Source organism: Spermophilus citellus, assembly GCF_964194105.1.
Source record: "Spermophilus citellus genome assembly, chromosome: 6".
Taxonomy (NCBI): Eukaryota; Metazoa; Chordata; class Mammalia; order Rodentia; family Sciuridae; genus Spermophilus; species Spermophilus citellus.
In genome coordinates this window covers 151,161,074-151,187,286 of record NC_138187.1, presented here as the reverse complement: position 1 = coordinate 151,187,286, position 26,213 = coordinate 151,161,074, and the positions used below count along the sequence as shown (strand labels likewise).

Genomic DNA, 26,213 nt, shown 5'->3' with positions numbered 1-26,213 from the left:
GTCATTCTTACAATTACTAAAATTAAACTTCAAATACCTAAAACCAGAAGATTCAGAGATGAAGCTTACCTAGAGCTAAAGGCACACAGTATTTTGATTTATTGTTGTGATAATCACTTGAGCTTTACTGAGTTACAACTTTTATTGGTATATTAGAGGGCAAGGAGTATTAGGCTGTGACAGACTGTGGCATATTAAGATTAATTACTTCTACTTTTATGTTTCACAACTGATTAAGGAAAAAAGCAGGCTCATCTTTAATACACACAGAGTCACAATTCTGAGATGTAACAGGTTCACTTTGGCTCCTGAACTTGCAAGGTAGTTATTTTTAAAAAATAATTGTATTAGCCAGTTTGAGCCATATAACAAATACTGTAGACTGGTAACCTAAACAACACAAAATTTTCTTCTCAGAGTTCTGAAGACTGGAAGTTCTAAGGCCAGGGTACCAACCAATTTGGTTCTTGGTGAGGGCTCTCTTCCTGGTTTGCAGACAGCCTCACTGTGTCCTCACATTGTGAACACAGAGAGAAACAGCTCTCTGATCTTCTCTTACAGGGACATCAATCCCATCAGACTAGGACCCACCCTCATGACCTCATCTAACCCTAATTACTATCCCAGAGTCCCATCTCCAAATGCTATCATATTGGGAGTTGGACATTGAACACATGGCGAGGGCACACAAACATTCAGTCCAGTCATTTAAAGAGTTTTTTATTTGCTGTGACCTTGCTGAGTGTCATGGGTTCTTTTTGGTGCTACACTGTGAAAAATCATTTGGTGTTGGTGGGGGGTGTTCCTTTTTTCCCTTCTCTTTCTTTCTTCTTTCTTGTCCTGGGGATTGAACCCAGGGCTACGCTACCACTGAACTATATACCCTCAGGCTTTAGAAAACAGTTTCTTCTTTGAGACACAGTCCAACTAACTTGCTGAGGCTGCCCCTGAATTTGCTCTATCCTTCTGGCTCAGCCTCCTGAGTCTCTGGGATTAGAGGTGTTCACTACTATGCCCGACTAGAGGTGGTTATTTCTTTTTCTGCTTAAGATTTCAAAACTCATGAGATATTTTTGTTTACTAGCTTTTTACAGTGATTGCACAATATTCCTATTTTATTGACTGGATTATTTTCTTGGCCAAAACTGCAACGATGTCATCGAGGTTCTTTTATTAGGACTATCCTTTCCATAACTCATCCAGAATAAGTCATCAATGCTGCCATTAGCACTAACATTCAGATGTTATTAAAAGATAAACAAGGTGCCTTACGCCTGAAAAGTGCTACCGACCCTTGTATAAACTGGACATCCCCAAGACCGTCCAGCTCTTTGGGAGAAAATGTCATTCTTGTATTCCGTGAGTTCTCCGATGTCCAATTACTTCCTGTTATGAGGTTTCTATAAAATCAGTTTGAGTCAGTACGAGTCCTTGCTTTGGAAGAACATACCCTACGTGGCTACAAATGGATATAGTGAACACACATCAAAGATAAAAGGTGAAAGTTGAGTAGAAAATTATCACTAGTCAAAAATGATTGGGTAAAGGATTTGAAGTCCTGTGTCTAAAATTGGCACACAAATAACTGAAAAGCAAGAGCTTTCTATTACAATTTAAGGACTTCAGTTACTGCACAATTTACTAGACAGTTCAAAAAACATGATGTGGGGGGAGAGGATTGTTTGGCTTTGCTGCTATTAAACGGACTTGGTTATGAGGCAGCGCTCTATCTAAACTTGGATGAGAATGGAGACATTTTGCTTCACTGGGAATCAATACTAAGAAAGCCTTGGCACCACAGCATATTTATGAAGTCCTCTAGCATTTAACATTAAAGTTTAACTTTACTACTTCAGTTTGCAATCATAAAATAAATAATAATTTGTATGCATAATTTAACATAAATTGAATTTTGCATTCCCTCAGCTGATCTTATCTATAACAGTCATTTCTTTTTGTCACAAATACTAACCAAGAAAGTAATGAATATTTTGTGTAATGATATTTATCAATTTTTTTATCTTTATTTATTTATTTTTATGTGGTGCTGATATTTGTCAATATTATAGTGTGAAGATTATTTCTATTATATCTATAAACTATGTTTCTTTTTCCTTTTTTTTTTTTTTTTTTTTGGTATCTGGGGCACTCGACCACTGAGCCACATTCCTAGCCCTGTTTTGTATTTTATTTAGACACAGGGTCTCACTGAGTTGCTTAGTACCTCGCTTTTGCTGAGGCTGCCTTTGAACTCTCGATCCTCTTGCCTCAGCCTCCCGAGCCTCTGAGATCACAGGAGTATACCACTGCACCTGGGTCCATATTTTTTATTGGTGCATTATGGTTGTGCATAATGATGGTATTTGTTGTTACAGTCGTACACGCACAGTATAATGATATAAATTGGTCAATATCTCTCCCAAGCACTTCCCCCTCCCTCTCTGCCTCCTACTCCCTGTCCCTTTTCCTCTACTGATCTTCCTGTGATTTTCATGAGATCCCTGTCCCCTACCTTTCTTTTCCTTTTTCATCTCTAGCTTCCACAGGAGAAAAATATGACCCCTGACCTTCTAAATCAGGCCTATTTCATTTAACATAATGATCTCTAATTCCTCCATTTTCTTGCAGATGACATAATTTCATTCTTCCTTATGGCTAAATAAAACTCCACTGTGTATATATACCACATTTTCTTTTTGTTTTTGGTACTGGGGATTGAACTCAGGGGCACTCAACCACTGAGCCACATCTCCACCCCTATTTTGTATTTTATTTTGAGACAGTGTCTCACTGAGTTGCTTAGCACCTCGCTATTGCTGAGGCTGGCTTTGAACTTGCCATCCTCCTGCCTCAGCCTCTCCAGCTGCTGGGATTACAGGCATGTGCCAACACACCTGGCCACATTTTCTTTATCCATTCATCTGTTGATGGGTTCCATAGTTTGGCTATTGTGAATTGTGCTGTTATAAACATGGGGATGCATGTACACTACAGTACGATGAATTTAATTCTTTAGTATAAATACCAAGGACTGGTATAGCTGGGTCTTGGGTGGTTCCATGCCTAGTCTTTTGAGAAACCTCCGTATTGATTTCCATAGTAGTTGTGGTAATATACAATTCCACCAGCAGTGTGAATGTGCTCCTTTTCCTCCACATCCTCTCCAGCATTTATTATTTGTTATTTTTTAAAATAGTGTCTATATTTTTTAGTTGTAGATAGTCACAATACCTTTATTTATTTATCTTCATGTGGTGCTGAGAATTGAACCCAGTGGTTCACACATGCCAGGCAAGTGCTCCACAACCCCAACCCCATTATTTGTGTTCTTGATGCCATTCTGACTGGTATGAGATGAAATCTCAGTGTAGTTTTGATTTGTATATCCCTAATTGCTACTGATGTTGAATATTTTTTCATGTATTTGTCGTCCATTTGTGTTTCTTCTTTTGAAAAGTACTGGCTTAATTTATTTACCCATTTATTAATTGGCTTATTTGATTAGATGTTATGATTTTTTTTTTTTTTTTTGGTGGTGCTTGGGATTGAACCCAGGGCCTTGTGCATGCTAGATAAGCATTCTACCAACTAAGCTGTATCTCCAGCCCTCAAATTTTTTGATTTCTTTACATATTCTGGATACTAATCCTCTGTCAAAAGAGTAGCTAGCAGAGATTTCTCTCCCATTCTGTAGGTTTTCTTTTCACATTCCTACTTGTTTCCTTTGCTGTGCAGAAACTTTTTACTTTGATACCATCCAATTTATTAGCTCTTGGCATTATTTTCTGAGTCCTATTGAGAAGGACATTTCCTATGTCTCTATGCTGGTGTGTTGACCCTCTGCTTTCTTCTAAGAGTTGTATAGTTTCTGGCCTAATTCCTAGGTCTTCAATCCATTTTGTAAAATATGTTTTAAAATTTAAAAATTATGAAGATCTTATTGGCAAGTAAAACATCCAGGTAGAAATAAATGTCTCATCATTTCTGACTTGTTTATCAAACCTAAGTGATGTTCATTTGTGATGATTGGATGGGGATCCATGTAAACTGATGTTTGACACTTGTCAGGGCTTTGATGAGTCAGTGTAGGTTGAGAGGCCCTAAGACTCTATAGCCAGACTGCCTGTATTTAGTCTCAGCCTGATACTTGCTAGCTGTGTGATCTGGAGTGAAGTATGGAGCCTCCCTGATTCTGTTTTCTCATCTATAAAATAGAATAATAGTAAAAAATATGTTACTCATAGGATTACTGCAGAGATTGGGTATAGCAATATGTATACAGAACACTTAAAATGTATTGCTATGTAGAAAATATCAAATAAGCACTTGTTATTATGATGCAGTGTGAAAGAACATTGGCTGTGGGCAGACATCCTGAGTTTGGTTAAGAAGGTATTTTTATTAGGCATTTTCATAACAAACTGTCACTCTAGGTATAGTTGATTTATTCCATGTATTTTTAAAAAGTAAGTGAATCCCACTATAGTTTTTCTTGAAGGAAAAGTTGTTTCTCCAATTGCGAGGGGCACTACAGGCTTTGTACATGTTAGCAGCAAAGTCTTTCACTTGCTCCATCATCAACAGATTCTGAGCAAAATGACTAGGTATTTCACTGCAAACCCAATGGATCTGTTTGTTCATTTATTATTGGGATTATTTTAGCTAAATGCAGGTTGACACTGGAAAGATTATTCATGGAGTTACCATGTTGCATAATCTGTTCATTGAAAGAACTCAGCCCTGTTGTCTAGAAGTCTACTAAAACCTCAGTTTAAACAGGTGTTCAAAACCATACTAAAATCTGGATCTTCTAAAATCTTCTGCATAACTTGTTTATTGACATTGATCAATTCTGTCAGCTGTCTCCAAGGAGGTGTGGAATACTTGATAAACACTGGTATTGGAATCTGAAATTCATGAAAAATTGTGCCTTTTTTTTTTTTTTTGGCCAAATGCTGTTCTGTGCATGTAAAATATTTCCCCAATTATGTTTAACTGAACTCTCAAAAGAACAACCAGTACACAAGTACCACATACAGCCATGATACTTCTTGTGAAACATTATCTTTGGATCCCCCTTATTTCTAGCTTGTTTGAAGGCATTTCCAGAGGTCTGTGATGGGCCAACTCCATAGCTCTGGGCCTGAGTGAGGCAGAACATCATGGCGGAAGGGTGTGTTGGAGGAAAGCAAGTCTAGGTATGGTCACCAGCTAGCAAAGAGCCAGACATCCTGAGTTTGAATCTAGGCTTCACCAGGAGTCCAATGACCTTGGTCAACTTCCTCAATATTGTACTGTTTTAGTTTCTTCAACTGAAAATGGAGATAGTAACAAATATGAGGACTAATTGAAACAACAGGCAAAATGCTTAGGAGAGGGCCTAACTGAGTGAACAATAGCTATGGATATTATCACATTAGGGAGACCAAACCATGGACATGTTTCCTGAAGAGTGAAAGAAATATGAAATGATAAATATGATACAAATGAAAAATGTTATATCCTGTTTCAACATCTTGGAGAATAAGTTAGAGTTACATATTTTTAGTAGTAATGACTGCGAACGTCCATCTTGCATTTTATAAGAATGTCTTTCTTTTGGGGGGTCCCCATGTCATGGTAAGTCCAGGAATCTTTACTCAGTCTCAAGGGGTCCACTTTGATGAATGTTCTCTGCTTTATAAAACCCATTACTTCACCTGAAGTAGAGCCCAGTGTGGTGGTTAGACATGGGCTGGTGCCAGTCTTCAATTCCCAACTTGCTCAAACCACAGGTCCATAATAATAATAATAATAATAATAATAATAATAATAATAATAATACACAAAAAATTTAGGAGATGTAGTTAATGCAGTACTCAAAGGGAAATTTTTATTCATAAGTATATGAATTAAATGAATGGCTTAAATTAATCATCTATGATTTTGTCTAGAAATTAGAACAGGATATCAAACTCAAAGTCTGAGAAAGGAAATGATAAAAAAACCAGAAATGGATGATATAATAAACCAATAATAGAGAAAATTATAAGGCCAAAAGTTGGTCATTTATAGTGATTAATAAAACTTATAAACCCTAATACGTGAAAAAGAGAACACCAATGTCCAGAATGAATAAAATTCCAACCATTGTTAAAAAGAAAGTAAGAGGATTCCAACCATTGTTAAAAAGAAAGTAAGAGGTTATTATGAATAACTCTGTGCCAGTAGATTTTAAATATAGATGAAATCGATGAATTCCTTTAAAAATACAACTTACTAAAACTGATTGTAGGCTGAGGTTGTTGGTGCACTCCTATAATCCCAGCAACTCAGGAGGCTGAGGCAGGACTATTGAAAATCGAAGGCCAGCCTGGGAAGCTTAGAGAGATCATACTTCAAAATACAAAATGAAAAGGGCTAGGGGGCGTAGCTCAGTGGCAGAGTAGTCCTGGGTACAATCCCCATTACCAAATAACAACCACAAAATGAATGAAAACAATAACAACAACCAACTTCAGAAGAAATAAAAATTTTAAAGAGCACTCTTTTATTTATTTATTTATTTATTTTTTATTGTTGGTCGTTCAAAACATTACATAGTTCTTAATATATCATATTTCACATTTTGATTCAAGTGGGTTATGAACTCCCATTTTTACCCTGTATACAGATTGCTGTATCACATCAGTTACACTTCCATTGATTTACATATTGCCATTCTAGTGTCTGATGTATTCTGCTGTCTATCCTATTCTCTACTATCCCCCCTCCCCTCCCCTCCCCTCCCCTCCCCTCCCCTCCCCTCCCCTCCCCTCTTCTCTCTCTACCCCCTCTACTGTAAATCATTTCTTCCACTTGTATTATTCTTCTCTTACCCCTCATTTCCTCTTATATGTAATTTTGTATAACCCTGAGGATCACCTTCCATTTCCATGCAATTTCCCTTCTCTCTCCCTTTCCCTCCCACCTCTCATCCCTGTTTAATGTTGATCTTCTTCTCAAGAAGAGCACTCTAATAGTACTATATTTGTGTAAAAAAAAAAGGAATCTACTATCACAAATAAATTTAAAAAAATAGACCCAGATGGGTGTCACTGACAAAAACTTCCAAATGTTTAAAGATGAAATAACACTTAAAAATTCTTCCAGAAAATAGTAAGGAAGGCCAGCATAATCTTCATGCTCAATCCTTATAGGTATGTTTATTATTTTTTTTAGAAAAGAAATACTAGAAGGTAATTTCTCTCACTGGCAAAGATGAAAAAGTCCTAAATAAATGATTAGAAACTCAAAGTCTGGTGATAGATTAAAACATAACAGTGCAAATTTGGTATGTTCTAGGAATGAGGGTGGTTTAACATTTAGTAATTAATCAGTGTAATTCACCACATTAACAAAATAATATATGATATGTATAATAAAAACATCATATGGACATTTCAACAAATGCAGAAAAATCATGACCATTTCCAACATTCCTCATAGTTTAAAAAACTCTTTATCAAACTGGGGCATAAGGGAAATTCTTTAATTTGATAAAAGGTAAATACAGAAAATGTACAACAAACATTTCACTTAATGGCGAAGTGTTGAAAACTTTCCCTCTGAGATCAGGAACAAGATAATGGTGTCTACTGTCACCATTTTTATTCTAAGCAGGGCCAAATAGACAAAAAAAAAAAAAAAAAAAAAAAAAAAAACTAAATGGTACTTAAATTGAAAAAAAAAAAAGATAAAGAACTGTTCTTGAGGCTGGGATTGTGGTTCAGAGGGAGAGCGTTCACCTCGCATTCGTGAGGCACTGGGTTCAATCCTCAGTATGTATAACTAAAAAAATAAATATTAAAAAAAGAACTGTCCTTATGTGCAAATGACCTGATTGTGTAGATGAAAACTTTAAAAGAATCTACAAACTATTGGAATAATGGGTGAATTTTGCAGGTTATTGGATTGTTGGCCATAAGACCTATATCTACAACCAGTTGTATTTTTATATTCTAATAACAAAAAATAAGATAAAAAGCAAATAACCTAGCAAAGCATCTAATAAAAGATGAATAAAATGATAATAAAATGAATAAAAGATGAAAGATTCTAAGCAAACTATAAAGATCACCAAGGGAATCTAAAGAAGACCTAAGTAAAAGGGGCAGATATTAGGAGGTGGAGGAATCAATATTACATCCATGTTACTTCTTTCAAAATTAATATATAGGCTGAATACCATCACAAGCAAAATGCTGGGTAGTTTTTCTGGTGGAAAGTGACAACCTAAGCAGCACAATTCATGATAGCTAGACTGTGGAACCAACCCAGATGCCCTTCAATAGATGAATGGATAAAAAAATGTGGCATTTATACACCATGGAGTATTATGCAGCATTAAAAAATGACAAAATCATGGAATTTGCAGGGAAATGGATGGCACTAGAGCAGATTATGCTAAGTAAAGCTAGCCAATCCCTAAAAAACAAATGCCAAATGTCTTCTTTGATATAATGAGAGCAACTAAGAACAGAGCAGGGAGGAAGAGCAGGAGGAAAAGATTAACATTAAACAGAAACATGAGGTGGGAGGGAAAGGGAGAGAAAAGGGATATTGCATGGAAATGGAAGGAGACCCTCATTGTTATACAAAATTACATATAAGAGGTTGTGAGGGGAATGGGAAAATAAACAAGGAGGGAAATGAATTACAGTAGATGGTGTAGAGAGAGAAGATGGGAGGGGAGGGGAGGGGAGGGGGGATAGTTGAGGATAGGAAAGGTAGCAGAATACAACAGTCACGAATATGGCATTATGTAAAAATGTGGATGTGTAACCGATGTGATTCTGCAATCAGTATTTGGGGTAAAAATGGGAGTTAATAACCCACTTGAATCTAATGTATGAAATATGATATGTCAAGAGCTTTGTAATGTTTTGAACAACCAATAAAAAAATAAAAAAAAAAGAAAGTGACAACCTAATTCTAATCCTAAAATTATATGGAAATGAAAAGGGCCAAGATGGGTTTGAAGAAAAAAAAAGGTGCTGGAGAATCTGTACTAGTATTAGATATCAAACCTTATTATAGAGTAACAATAAAACAGACCTCTTAATACTGGATAGGTGATGGAGTAATGGAGGAAAGAACAGTCTTTTCAGCCCAGATGATTTGGTAATAGGGTAGCTACATGGAAAATATACCTTGATCTTTCCCTTACACCATTCACAAAAGTCAATTCTGGATTAAAGATTTGAATGTAGCCTGATGTGGTGGTGTGTGTCTGTTGTTCCAGTTACTTGCAAGGCTGAAGCAGGAGAATCACTTGAACCCAGGAGTTTAGGGCTAGCCTGGGCACATCGTGAGACACCATCTCTTGCCAAAACAAATTTAAATGTGAAAGATAAAATTTTCAGATCATAGAGGGAGAATATATTAATGACATTAGAGATTTCTTAAATGAAAATAGAAACATTGCTAACCTTAGCAATGATTGGATTACATTAAAATGAGGGATTTATTTTAATCAAAGGATACCATTAAGCCAGTGAAGTGGCGCATGCCTGTATTTCCAGGGACTCTCGAGGCTGAGGCAGGAGGATCTGGAGTTCAAAGCCAGTCTCAGCAAAAGCAAGGCGCTAAGCAGCTCAGTGAGACTCTGTCTCTAAATATAATACAAAATAGGGTTGGGGGATGTGATTCAATGGTGCCTTGAGTTCAGTCCTGGGTACTACCTCCCACCACTTCCACCCCGCCATCTGGGCAAAAAAAGAACACCATTAAGTGAAATGGTGCAATATTTGTGATTTTGCTTCAAAATAATCAAGTGGTATTTGGAATAAGGTGGGGGACAGGAAAGAGAGCAGAGCTGAAATAAGAATGGCCATGAATTTTGTTGAAGCTGGAATTTCTTTGCGTGATTCTCTGAATTTTTGTTTATGTTTGAATTTTCCCATGATACAAGTCTAAAAAGGAAAGACACTATCAAAGTGGGAGAAGTGAAACCACATAGTGAAGGAAGATATAGAACCAGAAAAAGGGCCCATATCTGAAATGTATAAAGAATTCCTAAAGTCAAGAAGAAAAAGACAACTCAATAGAAAAATTAACAAAAACAAAACAGCACCCAAAGGGCTAATAAATATATGAAATGGTGAAGCCAATCAGTAACCAAGGAGTTAGACATTAAAGTCACAATTCAATACTACACACCCACTGATACAAGCAAAGTAGAGCCAGAGGATGTTAAGTTCTGTAACAATACCATAACAACATTAAGCCAGGGGCTGAGGTTGTGGCTCAGTGGTAGAACACTTGCCTAGAATGTGTGAGGCACTGGGTTTGATTTTCAGCACCACATATATAAGTAAATAAAAATAAAGTTCTATCAACAACTAAAAAAAAAAAAAGAAAAGAAAAAGAAAAACCCACACTAACCCAGAATGGCTAAGATTAAAAATACCAAGTGTTGGTGGGATGTGATGAAGCAACTCCTCCATAGCTGGTGGAAGGGGATACTGTTATGACTAGTTTGGTAAACAGTTTTGCAGTGTCTGCCAAATTTGAATATATTCCTACGCCTATATCCCAGTAATTCCATTCCAATGTATCTACCCACCCACAATGTGTGTATGAGTGTGTGTATGTGTAAAATATATCTCCAAAGGCCAAGTGAGAATGATGATAATAACATAGTAACATTATTCAGAATAGCTCCAAATTAGAAACTCCAGAACTGTCCTGATCAACAGTAGAATGAATAGATTGTAGTTTATTTATACATGAGAATATGCTATAACAAACAGTTGAATTACTGCTACATCCATCAATATGAACACAGTCAAAAACAATTTTGAACAAAAGAAGTCACCTACACACAAAGTACTATGTGATTTCAATTAAGGGGCATCGAAAAAACAGCAGAAATAATGTGTTGTAACACTGGAGTAGAAGTTACTTTTGGGGAAGTGGGGGTATGGATCAGCAAGGGACATGACAAGAATTTTGGATTAGGGAAACTCTATTTTTGGACCTGGGTGGTGATCGCACAGGTGTGTGCACTTTGTGATATCTCATCTATCAAACTATATCTTGATTTTGTGCATTTTTCTTTATGTATATCATATTTCAATAAGATGTGCCTATTGTACCAAAAGAACAAGGGCTGGGGCTGTAGCTCAGTAGCAGAGCTCTTGCCTAGCATGCGTGAGATACTGGGTTCGATCCTTAGCACCACAAATAAAATAAAAGCATTCTGTCCACCTACAACTATAAAATAAGAATTAAAAAAAGGGGGAAAAAAAGAATTATCTGGGTTAGGAGAGGATTTTTTTTGTGTGTGTGTGTGAGTTACTGGGGATTGAACTCAGGGCCTTGTGTATAAGAGGCAAGCACTCTACCAACTAAGCTATACCGTTAACCCAGGAGAGTAATTCTGATAAATGAAAAGTCATTTTAGTGTAGCAGAATTATGCTTTAAAAATTAAAATATCTTGTTTTAATTTAATTTGGTTGTTACAATAAAAATACAGGTGGAGGAAAATTAATTTAGCATTTGCTCAAATATGCATATAAACTAGAGATGTAGGCCCATGAGTTCTGTGGGCCCGCCAGAGTTCTGCCAGGAATTGTAATAAATTCAGTAGGAAAAAATTTAAACCTGTTGTTATAATCTTCCTCCACAGTTCCCAAAAGAATATCACTAAAAGAGCTATGAATTTCTAATTTTGAAACAACATAACTTCCAGGCATATTCTTAAAAAAAACAAAAAACAAACCTGTTGCAATATGTGACACTAAGGCAGGAGGATCACAAATCAGGGGTCAGCCGCAGCAATTTAGCAAGGCCCTAGGTAACTTGGGAGATCCTGTCTCAAAATAAAAAATAAAAAAGGACTAGGGATGTGAACTCCTGAGCTCAATCCCTAGTACCTCCTTCCCCCAAAAGAATTCTTTTCTTTTTAACAGCAACTAACCATTAGGGTCAAGAATTTATTAAAGATATCCTGAGTCCCCACGATACAATCATATTTTCTGCATATAAAAATAATCTCTTTTTTTCTATAGTTGAGATGTAGTTCACATTTAGTTGAAATGAAAAAAATGCCTGAGAACTAAAGTTCTCTCTTTTCTGGATGGGAAGATTTTGGATGGGGGTGGGTTTTGCTACTTGTTTTTGGAAATACCTCTTTTTTATTGTATTTGTATATTGGAATAAATGAAGTTGTGTTTTAAATCTTATGAATTAGGTGTCCTTTTTTTTTCCCTCCCTTTTAAAACTAGTATCACAATGTAAAATGGCCTGCACTTGGGCTGAGTGGGAAGCAAGACCTTTACCTCATGCAAGAGGAATCTTGTCTTTACCTGAGCATGGCCACAGAAGATATCTTATCTTGTTATGTTTGGACTTGTACCAAGGACTCAGTAGGATCTATAAACCCAACTCAAAGTAGCATGCATAGTTACTGTAACTTTGAAGAGGGGAATTATAATTCTTTTCAGTATTATACTAATTTTCACCAATTTAAAATTCCCATTTGATGGCCTAAAAACCTTGGAAGTATATGATAGCTCTTCTTTACCCTTTCCCCTATCATGAGTGACCTTTACACAACTGAAGGAAACAGTTATGGACAGGCAGCCAGAAAGGGCAGGCTCTTGTCCGGCTTTGCTTCCCACTAGTCTACAGAGGCTAATTTCTTGGAACCTTAGTTTCTAAAAGTCAATATAGGCAATAACATCCCCTGCTTCAGTCTGATTTTGAAAAGTGAAAAATAATATGTAAACATAGGCAAACATTTTATATTTTTAATAATAACTACATGTTGCATTTCTAAATATGAAAGATGAAGCATATAATAATATCCTAGTGCTTGGGCTTGGGAAGAATATAGGGAAATGAGGTCAGAAAGACTAAAAAACAGAAAAATAAACAAATTGGTAACCACAAAAGATTAAAAAGGGACAACGTTGTAATCTTGAAAGGTCTATACAAACTTTTAAACAATTTTTCTAATTATATCATGCATTCTGAGTCCTGATGTAGTAGACATCTGTTGTTTTTTCTGCCTTGTAACCTGCTCCTTCCTGGCAACAGCGGCTTTTTCTTTGAACTGCTTTCCCCAGTATTCTGGTGGACTGACAATCTCATACCTCTAATGCGGGATATGCTCAGGGATCTGCAGGAAACCAAAGCCAGACCAATAAGCATCCTTCCTTGAAATAATCCATATAGATCCTGATCCTCTTTTCTTTGGAGTTCTAAATGGATTTTTTTTTTTTTTAAAGCTGGGGCTCTCAATGGGAAAGGCAGTAAAATAAATTAGGCAAAACTTTCCCATGTTCATGAATGAATACACTACCAGTATAACTCCATATCATGTACAAGCACAAGAATGGGAAGTTTTACTCCATGTATGTATATGTCAAAACACATTCTACTGTTAGGGATAACTAAAAAGAACAAATTTTTAAAAATTAAAAAAAATTTTGATTCCAAAACAAAACAAAACTGGGGCTCTCCTGTTTGTAAACAACCACATAACCTCATCCTGTCTGTCTGTGGCACGGAGGCATTGATGATTGGCCACTAAGACCATCTTTTGAGAGATCTGAACCCAATTTTCCCCACACCTTCATATTTTTCTTCTGAACACCACATCTATATAGTAGATAAAAGTTTTCAAGCAGTTAAGAAGATGTGTTTAAAAGGCTCTGGGATTTTCTAAAAAACAGGGTAACTACAGTAAACAAACAAACAAACAACAAAACCTTCACACTTTGTCATTGCTTTTTTCCCCCCAAATACCAGGTGTGTTTAGTTAACTATGGTATCCCCAGGTTCCAACAAATATTTTATTTGTTGATAGCATCAAATACCTGGTGTAAAGATTTTCTGAACTGTCTTTACAATTCTATTAACAAAATCTTTGGTTTGTTTGAATCCAGGGCCAGGCAATGGAATAGAATTTTTATCATCCAGCATACTGGTTGGTTACATTTTACCTTTTTTCAAATAGGTACTTCCTTGTTGCTGTAACACATTCCCATGAACAATAAAATTTAGAGAGTCACTCAAGGTCTCTTTATGTGCTTTGCAAATATCAGATGAGGTTCTGGTAAAAAAAAAATTATGGAGCATGCAGGCATAAATAATGGCTTGAAATTAACTTTGAGAGCAGTGACAAGGAAACACATTTAGGTTGATTTTGCAGCCTTTAGGGTCTTCTTTCATCTGTTTTGATTATTAGTAGAAAACCAGATGAGATCCATCCATTGTCTATCAATATCTAATAAAGTACTGAAAATTTATAATAAGGCAAATGCATTAATATATTTATTAACGTACTTCTTAAAATCCGTAGCTTTATTGACAACTTACATCCTTATCTGTGACCTATATTGCCCTTGTTAGTTCTCAAATTTAGAACGTTGAGAGAATATCATCCTCTCTAGGTAGAAATGAATATATTTATTTTGCTTCAACTCAAATATGAAAGATTAAAACATTATTTTTAGCCCCCCTTTTTCTTCCAAAGAGAAGGTGCCAGGAGTGAGGAGTTAGAGACATTTAACCATGCAAAACTCCATTTGTCTCATCAAAAAAAGGAACATTGTGTATTGGATGTAAACTGGCTCTCATCCTCATCCCCATAGATCATTATCCTTAGGACCCTCCTAATTAGGAACTGTGTGGGGCTAGCACTGACCCTAATCATAATCACCTAACCACCTAACATTTTATTGTTTCAGAAATCCTGTGTCCCTATTTTAAGGGGATAGCTGAGTCTAAAATTGTGTATTACTGTCATTTTGTCATTAAGGACCTGGAAAGTTTTATTTGGTGCATCCACTTGGGGGTTTAAAATCCGCTGTCTTCGGCTGGTCCAACCAAGGTACCCGCCCTATCCATTCTTTGCCTGCCCTATCAGCACTGGGTAAGTGCCTGGGTTCCGATCTGGGACTAAAACTCATGATCTTCTGGCTCAGGTTCTGCGAACTGAGTCATTCTGGCACTGAGAATATTCCGTGACTCAGCAGGCCCGAAAAGGAGGACGTCAGAATCCAGATAATTTCAAGTCTTTTAAAGGCAAGCTGGGGAACACAAACAACACAGTGGAAGAATTTCACAGTAGGTCTGCGCACCCAGGGGAAAAATGTCATTCCATTCCCAGCCTTTTCGCTTCCTTCCTTGTTCGGGTTAAACGACTGGTTATACTTTAATTTAGCGGCAGGAAATCGCTTCACAAAACTCATTTTGATGCTGCGACCAGGCCCTTTACTCTCCAGGGACCGTGTCAGGCCCCTAGACACCCGGGACCTCTCTCTCCTCGTAGGGGGTTAGAGCCGGGTCCCGCGCAGCAGAGGACACTCCCCGGGACCGCACCCGAGAGCTGGGGCACGCAGACAGCCCCACTGATGCGTCCCTCCGGACATGGCCTCGGGGCGGTGGACTCGAGGACTGACACCTGGCAGGGCGGGGAATCGCCAGCCGCTCGCGGCCCAAGTTGCCTTAAGGCCGGTAGGCCAACCCCGAGCGACCTCACGGACCCGCGTCACCCCTTTAAGGGCTCCTCCTAGGCGCTCCCTACCCAACCGAGCGTCTCCCCAGGACGCAGAGCCGCGGACCCCGCGCCCCACCGGTGCCGGCTGCCGGGTCTTCACGGCCTCCCCTGCCTCCCGGCATGCATCGCCCCGCCGCCCCTCCCTCCTCTTCCTCCCTCCTCCTCCCCTCTCCCCGCTCCCCGCCCACCCTCGCGCCCCTCCCGCCGACCGCGCGCTGCGGGCCTGAGCGCGAGACGCCACCGCCCCCGCCGCCGCCGCTAGTCGCCTGGGCGGACGCGCAGTCCTTGGCGCGCTGAGGGCGGGGGAGCAGCTACGGGGGCCGCGGTGCTGAGAGGAGGCCGGGGTTGGGCTTTCTCCTCAGCCGGACCCCACCCCACCCGGCCGATCCCACCCCCTGCTCCTTCCTTCCCGGAGCGCGCGCTCGGGTGCGCGCTCGGAAGTCGGGGGTCGGCTCAGAGTGCGAGCTGCTCCCAGGGTGGGTGAGGGAGGCGCAGAGGCGGTGCGCGGGGGCAGTGGCCAGGGAGCCGCACAGTCCTCGCTAGGGGCGCCCACCCGCCAGTCTCTCCCGTGCGAGCCTCTGCCCGCGCGAGAGTCCGGCTCGGGGGCCCCCAGGCTCAGCCCGCGGAGCGGCCTCCCGGGGACGTCGTGGGGCGAGGGGAACGCGCCGGCCCTGGCCTTTGCAGTGGCCCAGCGCGCGGGCGGTGGGATGAGGGGCAGCGAGCGGGCCGCGCTGGCCTTGAGGCGCCGGGGGCGGCTCTGGACGGTGTTGGCTGTGCTGGCGGCAGCCGCGGCGGGCTGTGCCGGGGCAGCCATGGACGAGTGCACGGACGAGGGCGGGCGGCCGCAGCGCTGCATGCCTGAGTTCGTCAACGCCGCCTTCAACGTGACCGTGGTGGCCACCAACACGTGTGGGACTCCGCCCGAGGAGTACTGTGTGCAGACCGGGGTGACCGGGGTCACCAAGTCCTGTCACCTGTGCGACGCCGGGCAGCCCCACCTGCAGCACGGGGCAGCCTTCCTGACCGACTACAACAACCAGGCCGACACCACCTGGTGGCAAAGCCAGACCATGCTGGCCGGGGTCCAGTACCCCAACTCCATCAACCTCACGCTGCACCTGGGTAAGCGGTGACAGCCCTGTCCCTTACTACTGCTCGCTAACAACTCTGCACCCGGGCCGTCTCCACTCCCTGGTCCAGCATGAGGGGCCCAAACGCCGCGTGCTGGCTCTCTGCTCCCCAGCGGGGACCACACAAATTCCTTTCTCCAACTTCTATAATTGATCTATCCCTTAACATCCGGTGAGGGCCGAGATGCTCTCAGCTGCGTCTCTTTGCTTTCCTATTATTTCTAACTTAAAGGGATTCTTGCTTCTTCAAGGAATTCTTTGCCATTTCAGCAGTTAGGATTGTGATCCCTTTTTTTCTGAAGCTTTAATCAAAAACACCCATTCTCCTTTTAGCTGTACTAGCGAGGCCATCTGAAGGCATGGTTGAATGCTTGGATCAGAGAAAGGAAGATCCACCTTTTGCCTTTAAAAAGTTTAAATGTGGCTTTTTCTCCAGAATTGAAGATGACTGCTGTTTGTTAGGGGCATTAGAGAGGAGCAAATACCTTTACTGCCTATATTGCCTAGGTGTAATTAAAATAGAAATTCACTTTTAAAAGTTATTGTTCAGCCTTAATTAAGAGCCACGAAGCTATTTCACTGCTAATCCTGGTAGAGAGAAAACAAAAGTAAGTGACCTACTCACTAATTGCTGGGAACAGTTTTGTCCCCTTGTATAAAGGTTCTCCACATTGTCTTCCTCTTGCTTTGAGTCAGAGCAAGTGCCGAAACACACCTAAGTGACCTTTTTAGACATTGGGAAAGGGATGTTTAGAAAATTGCATGGCAGGGCTGTGGATGAGAAAGGACATTCATTTGAAAGTATCAGAAATTCTGTTTGATTTTGGTAATTTTTCCTTCATTATCAAGATATAGAAACAAGCAGAAAAAAATTTCATTGTGTTTAACAAAGTAACATGTATGTGAAACTGACATTTGATTTATAGTGCTTCAATTTTTCATTGCATTTCGAGACTTGATTTTACCAGTAGCTGGTACTAATGAAGTTCCTGAGAACAGACTGCCCCAAGCCATTCTTCTGTCAAAGCAGGGTGATTCTATAGGACTCATAACATCATTGGGAGATGTTTGAAAGGGACATTTTGTAGGCAAATAGTTCTTTTGATCATGGTTTTGTATTTTCCTTTGTACTGATCTCTAGCACACTAAACTTTGCATAAGTTACTAAGATTCCAGAGAAGGAATACTTACAGGGAAAGTGCTTGAGAAGTGTAATTAAATTACTGTGAGTGGAATAAGTTTTAGAAAAGCAGTATTTAACACCTTTATTGTAATTAAGGTTTTGTTTGTAGATGAGTCATTGGGAAGATGAAACTTTTTGGAAATAAGTTCATGAATGAATCCATGTGGCACCTGCTTTTCAACTTGTTGAAGAAATAAACTACTTTGAGTTCAGTTTTTTAAAGGTATTGGAAATTTATAGAAGCAGTGGTGTCTTGGAAAAGTACCTATCTAAAGGCATTGCAAGAGACTCAGGGTTTCCCAAGATCTTGAAGGGATGCTGTCTTAACTGTCTCTCCCAAGTGTTATGTTTTTAAAGTTGGCCAACATTAGTTTTGTAATTTATATCCAATTACTTTTTAAAAAATATCTATTTTTTACTTGTAGTTGAACACAATACCTTTATTTTATTTATTTTTATGTGGTGCTGAGGATCAAACCCAGGACCTCGAATATGCTAGGTGAATGCTCTACCGCTGAGCCACAACCCAAGCCCTATATCCAATTACTTTTGTTTGAATTTTGGCTTGTTAAAGTTCCTGTGTTCACCTTTGAATACTCTTGAATTCTTACATTATCCATTTTCAAATTTAAAAAATTTCAAAGAAAAGACATTACCTTGATGTTTCTGAATGCCTGAGATTCAGTTGTTGAGTCCTGAACAATAGGTTGTCAATCTGTTGTAGGCTTCAGCTAACATTTATTTCAGGTGATTGCAGAGGTAGATGGAGTACTCAATGCTCACTTCTTTGTTGCAGAGACAATGTGGTAGAGTAAGAGAGTATCATTCAAGTTAATTTGCTAATGCTGGGGGGCAGATAGATACTAACTTTGGATCATGATGATAACGAGTTCAAAAGAGATCTTCAGGGTACATTTAGTTAGGACTCTTTTTTTTTTTTAACTCTAAAAATGTTTTGTGCTTTGACTTGTTTTTGATGTAATATTCTTAAGTTGTTGGTAATATCTTTGCTAAGTGGCATTCATAAAACTATAGATTTAAAATCTTAAGTTATTTGAAATATTTGATATAATTTTTTATCATTTGTACTTTAAGCTTTTTAGTTGGTTTATATAAAAGTTGACTGGAACTTACTGTGCTTGTTCTTGGATCAGAAGCGATGTCCTAGAGGAAATTGTGTGTGATGGAGGAGGTGGAAGGGGGAGGGAGATTTGTAGGTAGTGGGGTTGATGTTCATTTCTCTCCTCACTTTCTTTTTGATGACAAGGACATATGTATGCATGAATGTTATGATCAACAATTTGTGGTAAGTGGGCAAGGCTTTATTTATCAGTGTGTGTTTTGGTATTCAGCATATTCACTACCTAACTTCAGTTACTCCTTGGGCTCTAGCTAACTAATTATTTCCCATGAATTCAAGTACCATGACTGTTTTGTGCATCTATTAAATCTCCCACCCAGTTCAAATTTCACATACCCTTCAACAAGTGATGCATATTGTGCTCTGCCCTTACAGAGCATGTGAAACTCCAAGTGAGCAGTGTAAAAGAACTAGGTCTTGCCACCACTGTGCTAGCCTTCTTTTGATGTTGAACTTTAAACACAGTAAGCTGTAAAATAAGCCTAGTTATATCACACTTAAGTAGTTTTAAGAAACACATGTTTTGGCATTGGTCGTAAGTCACCTTTTGTTATAAAAATGAAACATGACATGGTATACTCAAACAGTGAATACAGTATGTGGTCTGTCTCCAGTTGCTTAGCAACCAGAGACCACCGTTTATGATTTCTTATGTAACCCTTCAGAAAATTTTTTTATGCATACACATATCAGATTATATGATCATTTTAACTGGTACCTCTTTGGGAAGTGGCAGAGACATATTTTAATGTCTGGCAGGAACAAATTAGATCATTGTACTAGTATCATCACTTGCTGTTACAAAAGCCAGGAAAATCAGCCTTGATTCTGAATGCTATCAGGTCTTAAGCTCCATATACAGTAATCCAGGGTGCAGACTATCTTCAGATATAGTTAAATTGCTCAGCCAGGTATCCTTTTCTAAAAATAATTTTTTCTTATTTTGTTTTCCTTCTAAATTCTGTATGGATCATTCAATTGCTCTTCGGAAGTTTGACATTTATGTCTTATATTAATAAGTTATAAGTTTTATCAGTATGCAAGGGTAAGATTGTAAGAGTGTAGCTGAGGATTTGTCTTTTATTAAACAGTCCCTTTTATTAATTTGATAAACATTATGGATACAAAGTTGGCAGACAGGTTCTTGAACTTGGAGAAAGGTAGCTTTCCTTCTTTCTTGAAACAATTAGGTTAAGGAAAGAGTGCTTATAAAATCAACTCAAATCAAAGTTTATGGAACTCAAAATTAACAGAGACCAGATTAGTTTCCAAGTTCCTTATAAACTTTAGGAATGAATTGCGATTAAACAAAATTCTTCATATGTGGATTTCCTTTTGTGTGTATAAATTAGGAAGATTGACACATAAGGTTATAGCATTTTATTCTGTTTGGTCCTCTGATGAGTGTATTTAACCTGAAATGAATAGCAGTTTTTTTCTTCAGGAAAATCTTTACAAGGTACGCTCTGACTGTGTCAGGGAGTAGCTCGCTCTGGTGACTTCACTGTGGTATTTGTGCACCCTGAGGGGACACTATTTTAGTTTGTCTCACAAAGGCCTGATTTACATTTTGCAGGTTTCAACTTGAGAAGTTAAAGAGATGTTCTTTAATGACCAGTAGTTGTTGAACAGTTTTATAAAAGTTGCTGCTGGCTGTTTTTCCTATCCTATAGTTCACTGCTTTTTCTGCAAATTCCTTTCCCATTCTAAGGCACTCAAAAAAAAAGTCACACATTAGAGGAGGAGTCAGAACTATCAGGCATCCCCTTTATCCCATCAGTTTGTCATTAATTGCATTTGTGGAAGGAATAAAATTTGATCACTTCAATTCTAAACCCTTTTAGGAAGTTGGTTATGCCTTTTGCTATGCACTCCTTGTTCCCTGCATACATTCTCATGTTACTCTGCCCAGTACCCCGCAAATGTTTTAAAAATATCTATGAAATACATAGCACTGTGCCTGATAGAAAGATGTAGAAGATTGAAGGCCCTGTTTTCAGGAGCTTATTCTCTGCTACGTGGAATTTACACACTCAGTTGTAATGTTATTGCAATAATAAACCAAGGGTATCTTTATAATATTTTGAAGTTTATAAAGCCTCCAGTTTATCACTGACTAGATTTTTTATAACTCAGTGAAGGCAAAGATGAGGATCCTGTGGTTGGGATTTGCCAAAAGTCATAGTGGAGGTAGGTCTTGCTCTGTAGTTGAGTACAGTAGCTCCTGCAGCTTGTAGCTTCATCTCTCAAAAGAATGTTTAGTTTATTCCGTGGCAACTTTAAAATAAAAGTTTATGTACACCCTGATTCAGTGACATCAGGCTCCTTTGGTTATCTTCCTTGACGTTCCTTGGCCTGTTCCTTTGTACCTATGGTCCTGTTTTCATGTTGTCCCTGTCCCTGAATGAATTAGTTTTAATCTCAAGGTTTATGTACTGTTTATAGATTTTCAATTTGTACTTTGTATTTCTAGTTTTTTTTCTGCAGACCTAAAGACTTGTTGTATATGATTAATTGGGGTTTGTCCACAGGCCATATCGAAACTAAATTCACTCCTTATTGTCTCACCTAACTTGAAGCTGTTTTGGATTTTCTGTATCAGGGAATGCATTACTGTCTAACATTGAGGCTCTCAACCAGTTCTTCCCAAGTCACCTCTGAAATAGAACCATGCTTGACAGGCTTTCACCAGGAAAGATTACTCTGGTGAGCTTATAGGGTGACCGCTGTGAGGCTGGTCGGCTGTATCTCCATTCCTTTATTTCCCACCCATCTTTAATATACTTTGCTTCCTATTCCTATCACTGTGGCTCTTAAATGCTTATCTTTCCATCTTCTTTGTCCCAGCCTTAGCTTACTGCAGTGGCCTCCTGTCTGGTAGTCTTCTTCCTCCTGTTTTGCTCCTTATACAGATGCTTCTCAACTTGTGGGTTATGTCTCAATAAATCTGTTTTAAGTTGAAAACATTGTAATGTTATATCCCCAGTCTCTCCAACATCATAGCTTAGCAACACAGCTAGTGTATCCGTTAACTCTTGTGAATGAGAGGGAGCTGTGGTTCTTTATAGTACCCCAGCATCACTTGAATCTGTAGTACTGTGTCTGGGTAGCTTAGGAAAAGATCAAGATTCAAAATTCAAAGTCCAGTTTCTACTGAATGTGTATCACTTTCACATCATTGTAAAGCTAGTAAATCCTAAGTCAAGGGGTCTTTCTGCCTCAGTATGCTGAGTGGCACACCACTGTACTCAGCTAACCTGGGTTAAAGACAGGATGGGGATTTAGTCAACTTTGAGTTCAGTATAACATGATTAACACTTAATTTGTTGCTTTTTGTGCCTTGGCACCAAGTGGATTCTTGGATGGATAGTGATTTATAGAATGCTGCCCTGACCTTGGGCTTAGATGATGTTTTAGTCAGCATTTCTTTGCTGTGACCAAAATACCTGACAAGATCAACTTAGAGGAGGAAAAGTTCATTTTGGGCTCACAGTTTCAGAGGTTTAGTCTGTGGACAGCGAACTCTATTCCTCTGGGCGTAAAATGAGGCAGAATATCATGGCAGAAGGGCATGGTTGGTAGAAAGCTGCTCAGCTCATAGTAGCTGTGAGGCAGGAAAAGAGCAGGTGGGGGAGCTAGGGACAAGTTCTCATCTCCAAGGCCATGCCCTGGTGACCTACTTCCTCCAACTATGCCCTACCTGCCTACGTTACCACCCAGGTGTCTATTCAAATTATTAATCCATCAAATGGATTCACCCAATCATGATATTACAGCTCTTATAATCTAGTATAATCTCATCTTTGAACACTCATTGCTGAACATATGAGCCTTTGGGGGGCATACCTCATATTCAAACCATAACAGATAAGGTCAAATGAAATTTATGTCTCTAGATTTGGGGGTAGCAAATCATGGCCCCCTGGCTAAATTCAGCCTAGCCCTGCCACCTGTTTGTGTGGGCTGGGAGCTAGGTATGGTAGTATTTTTTTTTAATTGAAAAAAAGTCAAAAGGTGAGTAATATTGTGTGACACTTGAAAATTGAATGAATGGCCTGTAATCCCAGTGACTTGGGAGGCTGAGACAGGAGAATCAAACTTCAAGGCCAGCTTCAGTAACTTAGTGAGACCTTTTTTCAAAATAAAAGATAAAAAGGGCTGGGATGCAGCTCAGTGATAAAATGACCCTGAGTTCAATCCCTAGTACCAAAACAAAAAAACAAAAATCTTAAGCTTTACTGAAACACAGTTAAGCCCATAGAATAACATGTTGTTTATGATTGTTTTTGTACTACACATGTAGAATTGAGTAATTGTGACAGATTCCTTATGTCCCAGCTCACAAAGGCTAAACTACTTACTATGTATCCCTCAGTGCACAAGTTTGGTGACCTCTGCTCTTGACTAGAATGCTCATATAATTTCTAAGTGAGAAATGCAGACAGAGAAGATTCACTAAATTTACCATTTGGGTGGAGGTGGGAGGTGCTGTATTTCTAGTGCTTAGCAGTACGTCTGGTGGAGTGTTCTTAAATCGGTGTAGTGTGAGTGAATAAGCCAATAGCTGAATTATAAATGTCCCAGCACATTGCCCATTAACTGAAATTCTTTGAAGCCATACCTTTGACTTGTGTTTATTTTTATCGGTGCCATCTCTCCATTTCATGAGGTATGCACCACTGTAGGAGCTAATATTAAGTGTGGTATGTGGTGGTTTTCTTTTTATAGCTTTTAGAAAAGTACTGAGTAAGTTGTGAAAGTGATATGAAATTGAAAGATCCGTGACTATTTTGAGTAAAAATTAGACTGTTAATGTGATTAAAGTCATTTTAGATCAATTTTATGAGAAAACTCACAAGTTCACACTTGTAAATATGTATGACTGAAATGTTAATGTTAATTTGCCTTTTTCTTTAGAAATGGTCGTAAGAAAGTTTTTTGGAAATGTATATGTTCATTGTTGGAAAAGACTCTTTAAGGGGATTGTTAAGTAGTTGGGGAGGAAGATTTTTGTGTAATGTCTTATTTGCATCTTTTCTTAGTTTCTTTAGTCTATTAGGAGTAGAATTAGAAGACGTGCATACCGAGGCATGCCCTGTCTTCAGGACGTGAGGGTAAGCATGGGTTACAGGTTGCCACTGTGGCCCACACTCAGGTGAGCAGGGAGCCGGGTGTCATCTTGTTTGTCCAGCTTTAACAGACTCATGCCCAACATGCTTCTTTAGTTGTTTTTCCTCGCCAGCTGTTCCTGATTGACAGCTCCATTGCTGTCCTGTTTGGGTTTTATGGAAATGTGTCAAAGTTTAGAGCAGAGCTGTTTGTTTATTTTTTACTACTCAGATTCCTGGGAAGAGTTAAAAATTGGGGATTAATTTGTCTGTTAAACAGTTTCAGAGGGTAAAACTTCAAGATGATTGTGCACTGGGGTTTCTTGCCCTAAGATTTGTAAGAGGGCCCTGCTGGCATTTGTAAGCATCTTTCTTATAATAAAATTAGGTGTTTGTTCATTTGGGCCTTCAATTGATGGCTTGCTAATGGAGGCTATTAGAGAACTCATTTATGGAAATGTCCCTGAGGTTTTAGAGTATGGCTCCAGACTTTGGCGACACTAAATAAGAGTGTCTGACTTTCTTTCCATGTACCCTTCCAGAGGGCCAGCTGAAAATAACTGGGCCCCCGTCAGTCTGGTGCCTTCTGCAGCTACATATTCATGAAATAAAGCAACTTATCTCTGTCTTGGACAATGGCACTCAGATCTCTTGTGGGAGGAGGACCTTGTGGAGAGTCTGAGGGATGAATTAGGGCCTTGCCTTACTTCCTTTTAAAACTTTAGGGATGATAGCTCCTCAGCTCTCTTCCTTTACCTTCTGTTTCCATCTTGGTGGCTCTTTCCTGTTATATTAAAGGAAAGACTGAACTGTTATTCTTTGGATTTTTATTTTATATAAAATCAGCCTTCATGTTTCTTTTTCTTAATTTGAATTTTTTGAGTTTGGCACATGGTCCTTCCTGCGTAGAGTTAGGGACTCGGTACCTTTTGTTTCATGATGATAAATCACAATGTACATGAAGCTCTCTGCTGACCAGATGATTATCCATGGCAGTGATGAACAGTCTGTCAGTGCTGCCAGAGACATGGTTAGGGGCTAGTCTTTTTGTTGTTGTTGTTCTTGGTTCTGATTTTGTGCTCTGCATCTTGATCTGGAGAAATTCAGAGCTATATGTATTTGCATGCATCTCGTTGCATGTCAATTATTCCTCAAAAGGGAATTAAGACACTTTAGTAAAAAATAATATGTAAGGGATCTGATTATTTATTGTATGATTTTTGGCCGAATGTAGGAGAGCACAGAACCTGAGGCTTACACATCTCAGACAAGTTTTTTTTTTTTTTAAACCATCTTTTTCCTCGTTACCAGAAGTCTCTGGTGTTACTAGGCATTAGCAAATATTTGTTGAGTGAGCCAACAAGTAAGCCTGCTGAGTCTAATTGAGCTGTCCGCTGTTTGAGTGGAAGTAGCAGTGGAGTTTGCAGAGGCAGCCAGGGGAGCCTGCGGGAGGCACAGTCATCTTGGCTCTTCTCACCTACTCAGAGCAGGTAGTGGTTTGGATCAGTGCTTCATGGTTTGATGTGGCAGAATGGCAAGGCTGTGGTTGTTGCTGCAGGCATAGAGAATTCTTTAAGAATGTGGCTTGTGCTATGGTCACAGTGTCTGTCTTATAACTTGCTATTTGGTGAAATAAAACCTAAGTGTTCCACAGATTCAGTCTAAGTTCTGAGGACACCGTCTTCATTCCTTTAATAGGTACCAGGTAGTGGCTACTTCTCACTGAGCCTTTTGGAAAAAAAAATAAGTCTGAAGCTTGAATTGTGTGGCTTTCTTGGGGAAGCTTATGGTGCTTTCTGTACCTGTGTGAAAAGACCTGCCCTCTGGAGAGGAGATGAGCATATTGCATTGGGCTTCTAATTAGCGGACAAAGATGTCATATAAATAAGGTAGCTGGGGAGAAAATTCTTCATTTTGGGGCATTGTAAATGGGATGTGTGAGAATCAGTGGTTATTGAAGACATTTTCTTTATCCTGTGGTGATTTGTAATGTATTTGAGGAGACAAGATAAAAACATTCACATATAGGAAAAATAATACTGTTGGAACTTTTTAAAGTGCGCAGGGAATTCTCACAGAGCACCTTGTAGAGTGTGGACTGAGCATAGCCTGCCGAAGGTC

General features: G+C 39.2%; 1 protein-coding gene across 1 annotated transcript in view; it reads left to right on the top strand.

Annotated features, from left to right (window-relative positions):
• Nucleotides 1-14,318: 14,318 nt before the first annotated feature.
• LAMC1 (laminin subunit gamma 1) overlaps nt 14,319-26,213 on the top strand; it is a 111,091-nt gene continuing 99,196 nt past the window's right edge. The window contains exon 1 of the mRNA XM_081298475.1: nt 14,319-16,652. Coding sequence (XP_081154601.1) covers nt 16,238-16,652 — 415 coding nt within the window. The 5' untranslated portion in view covers nt 14,319-16,237. The remainder of the gene's footprint in view (nt 16,653-26,213) is intronic.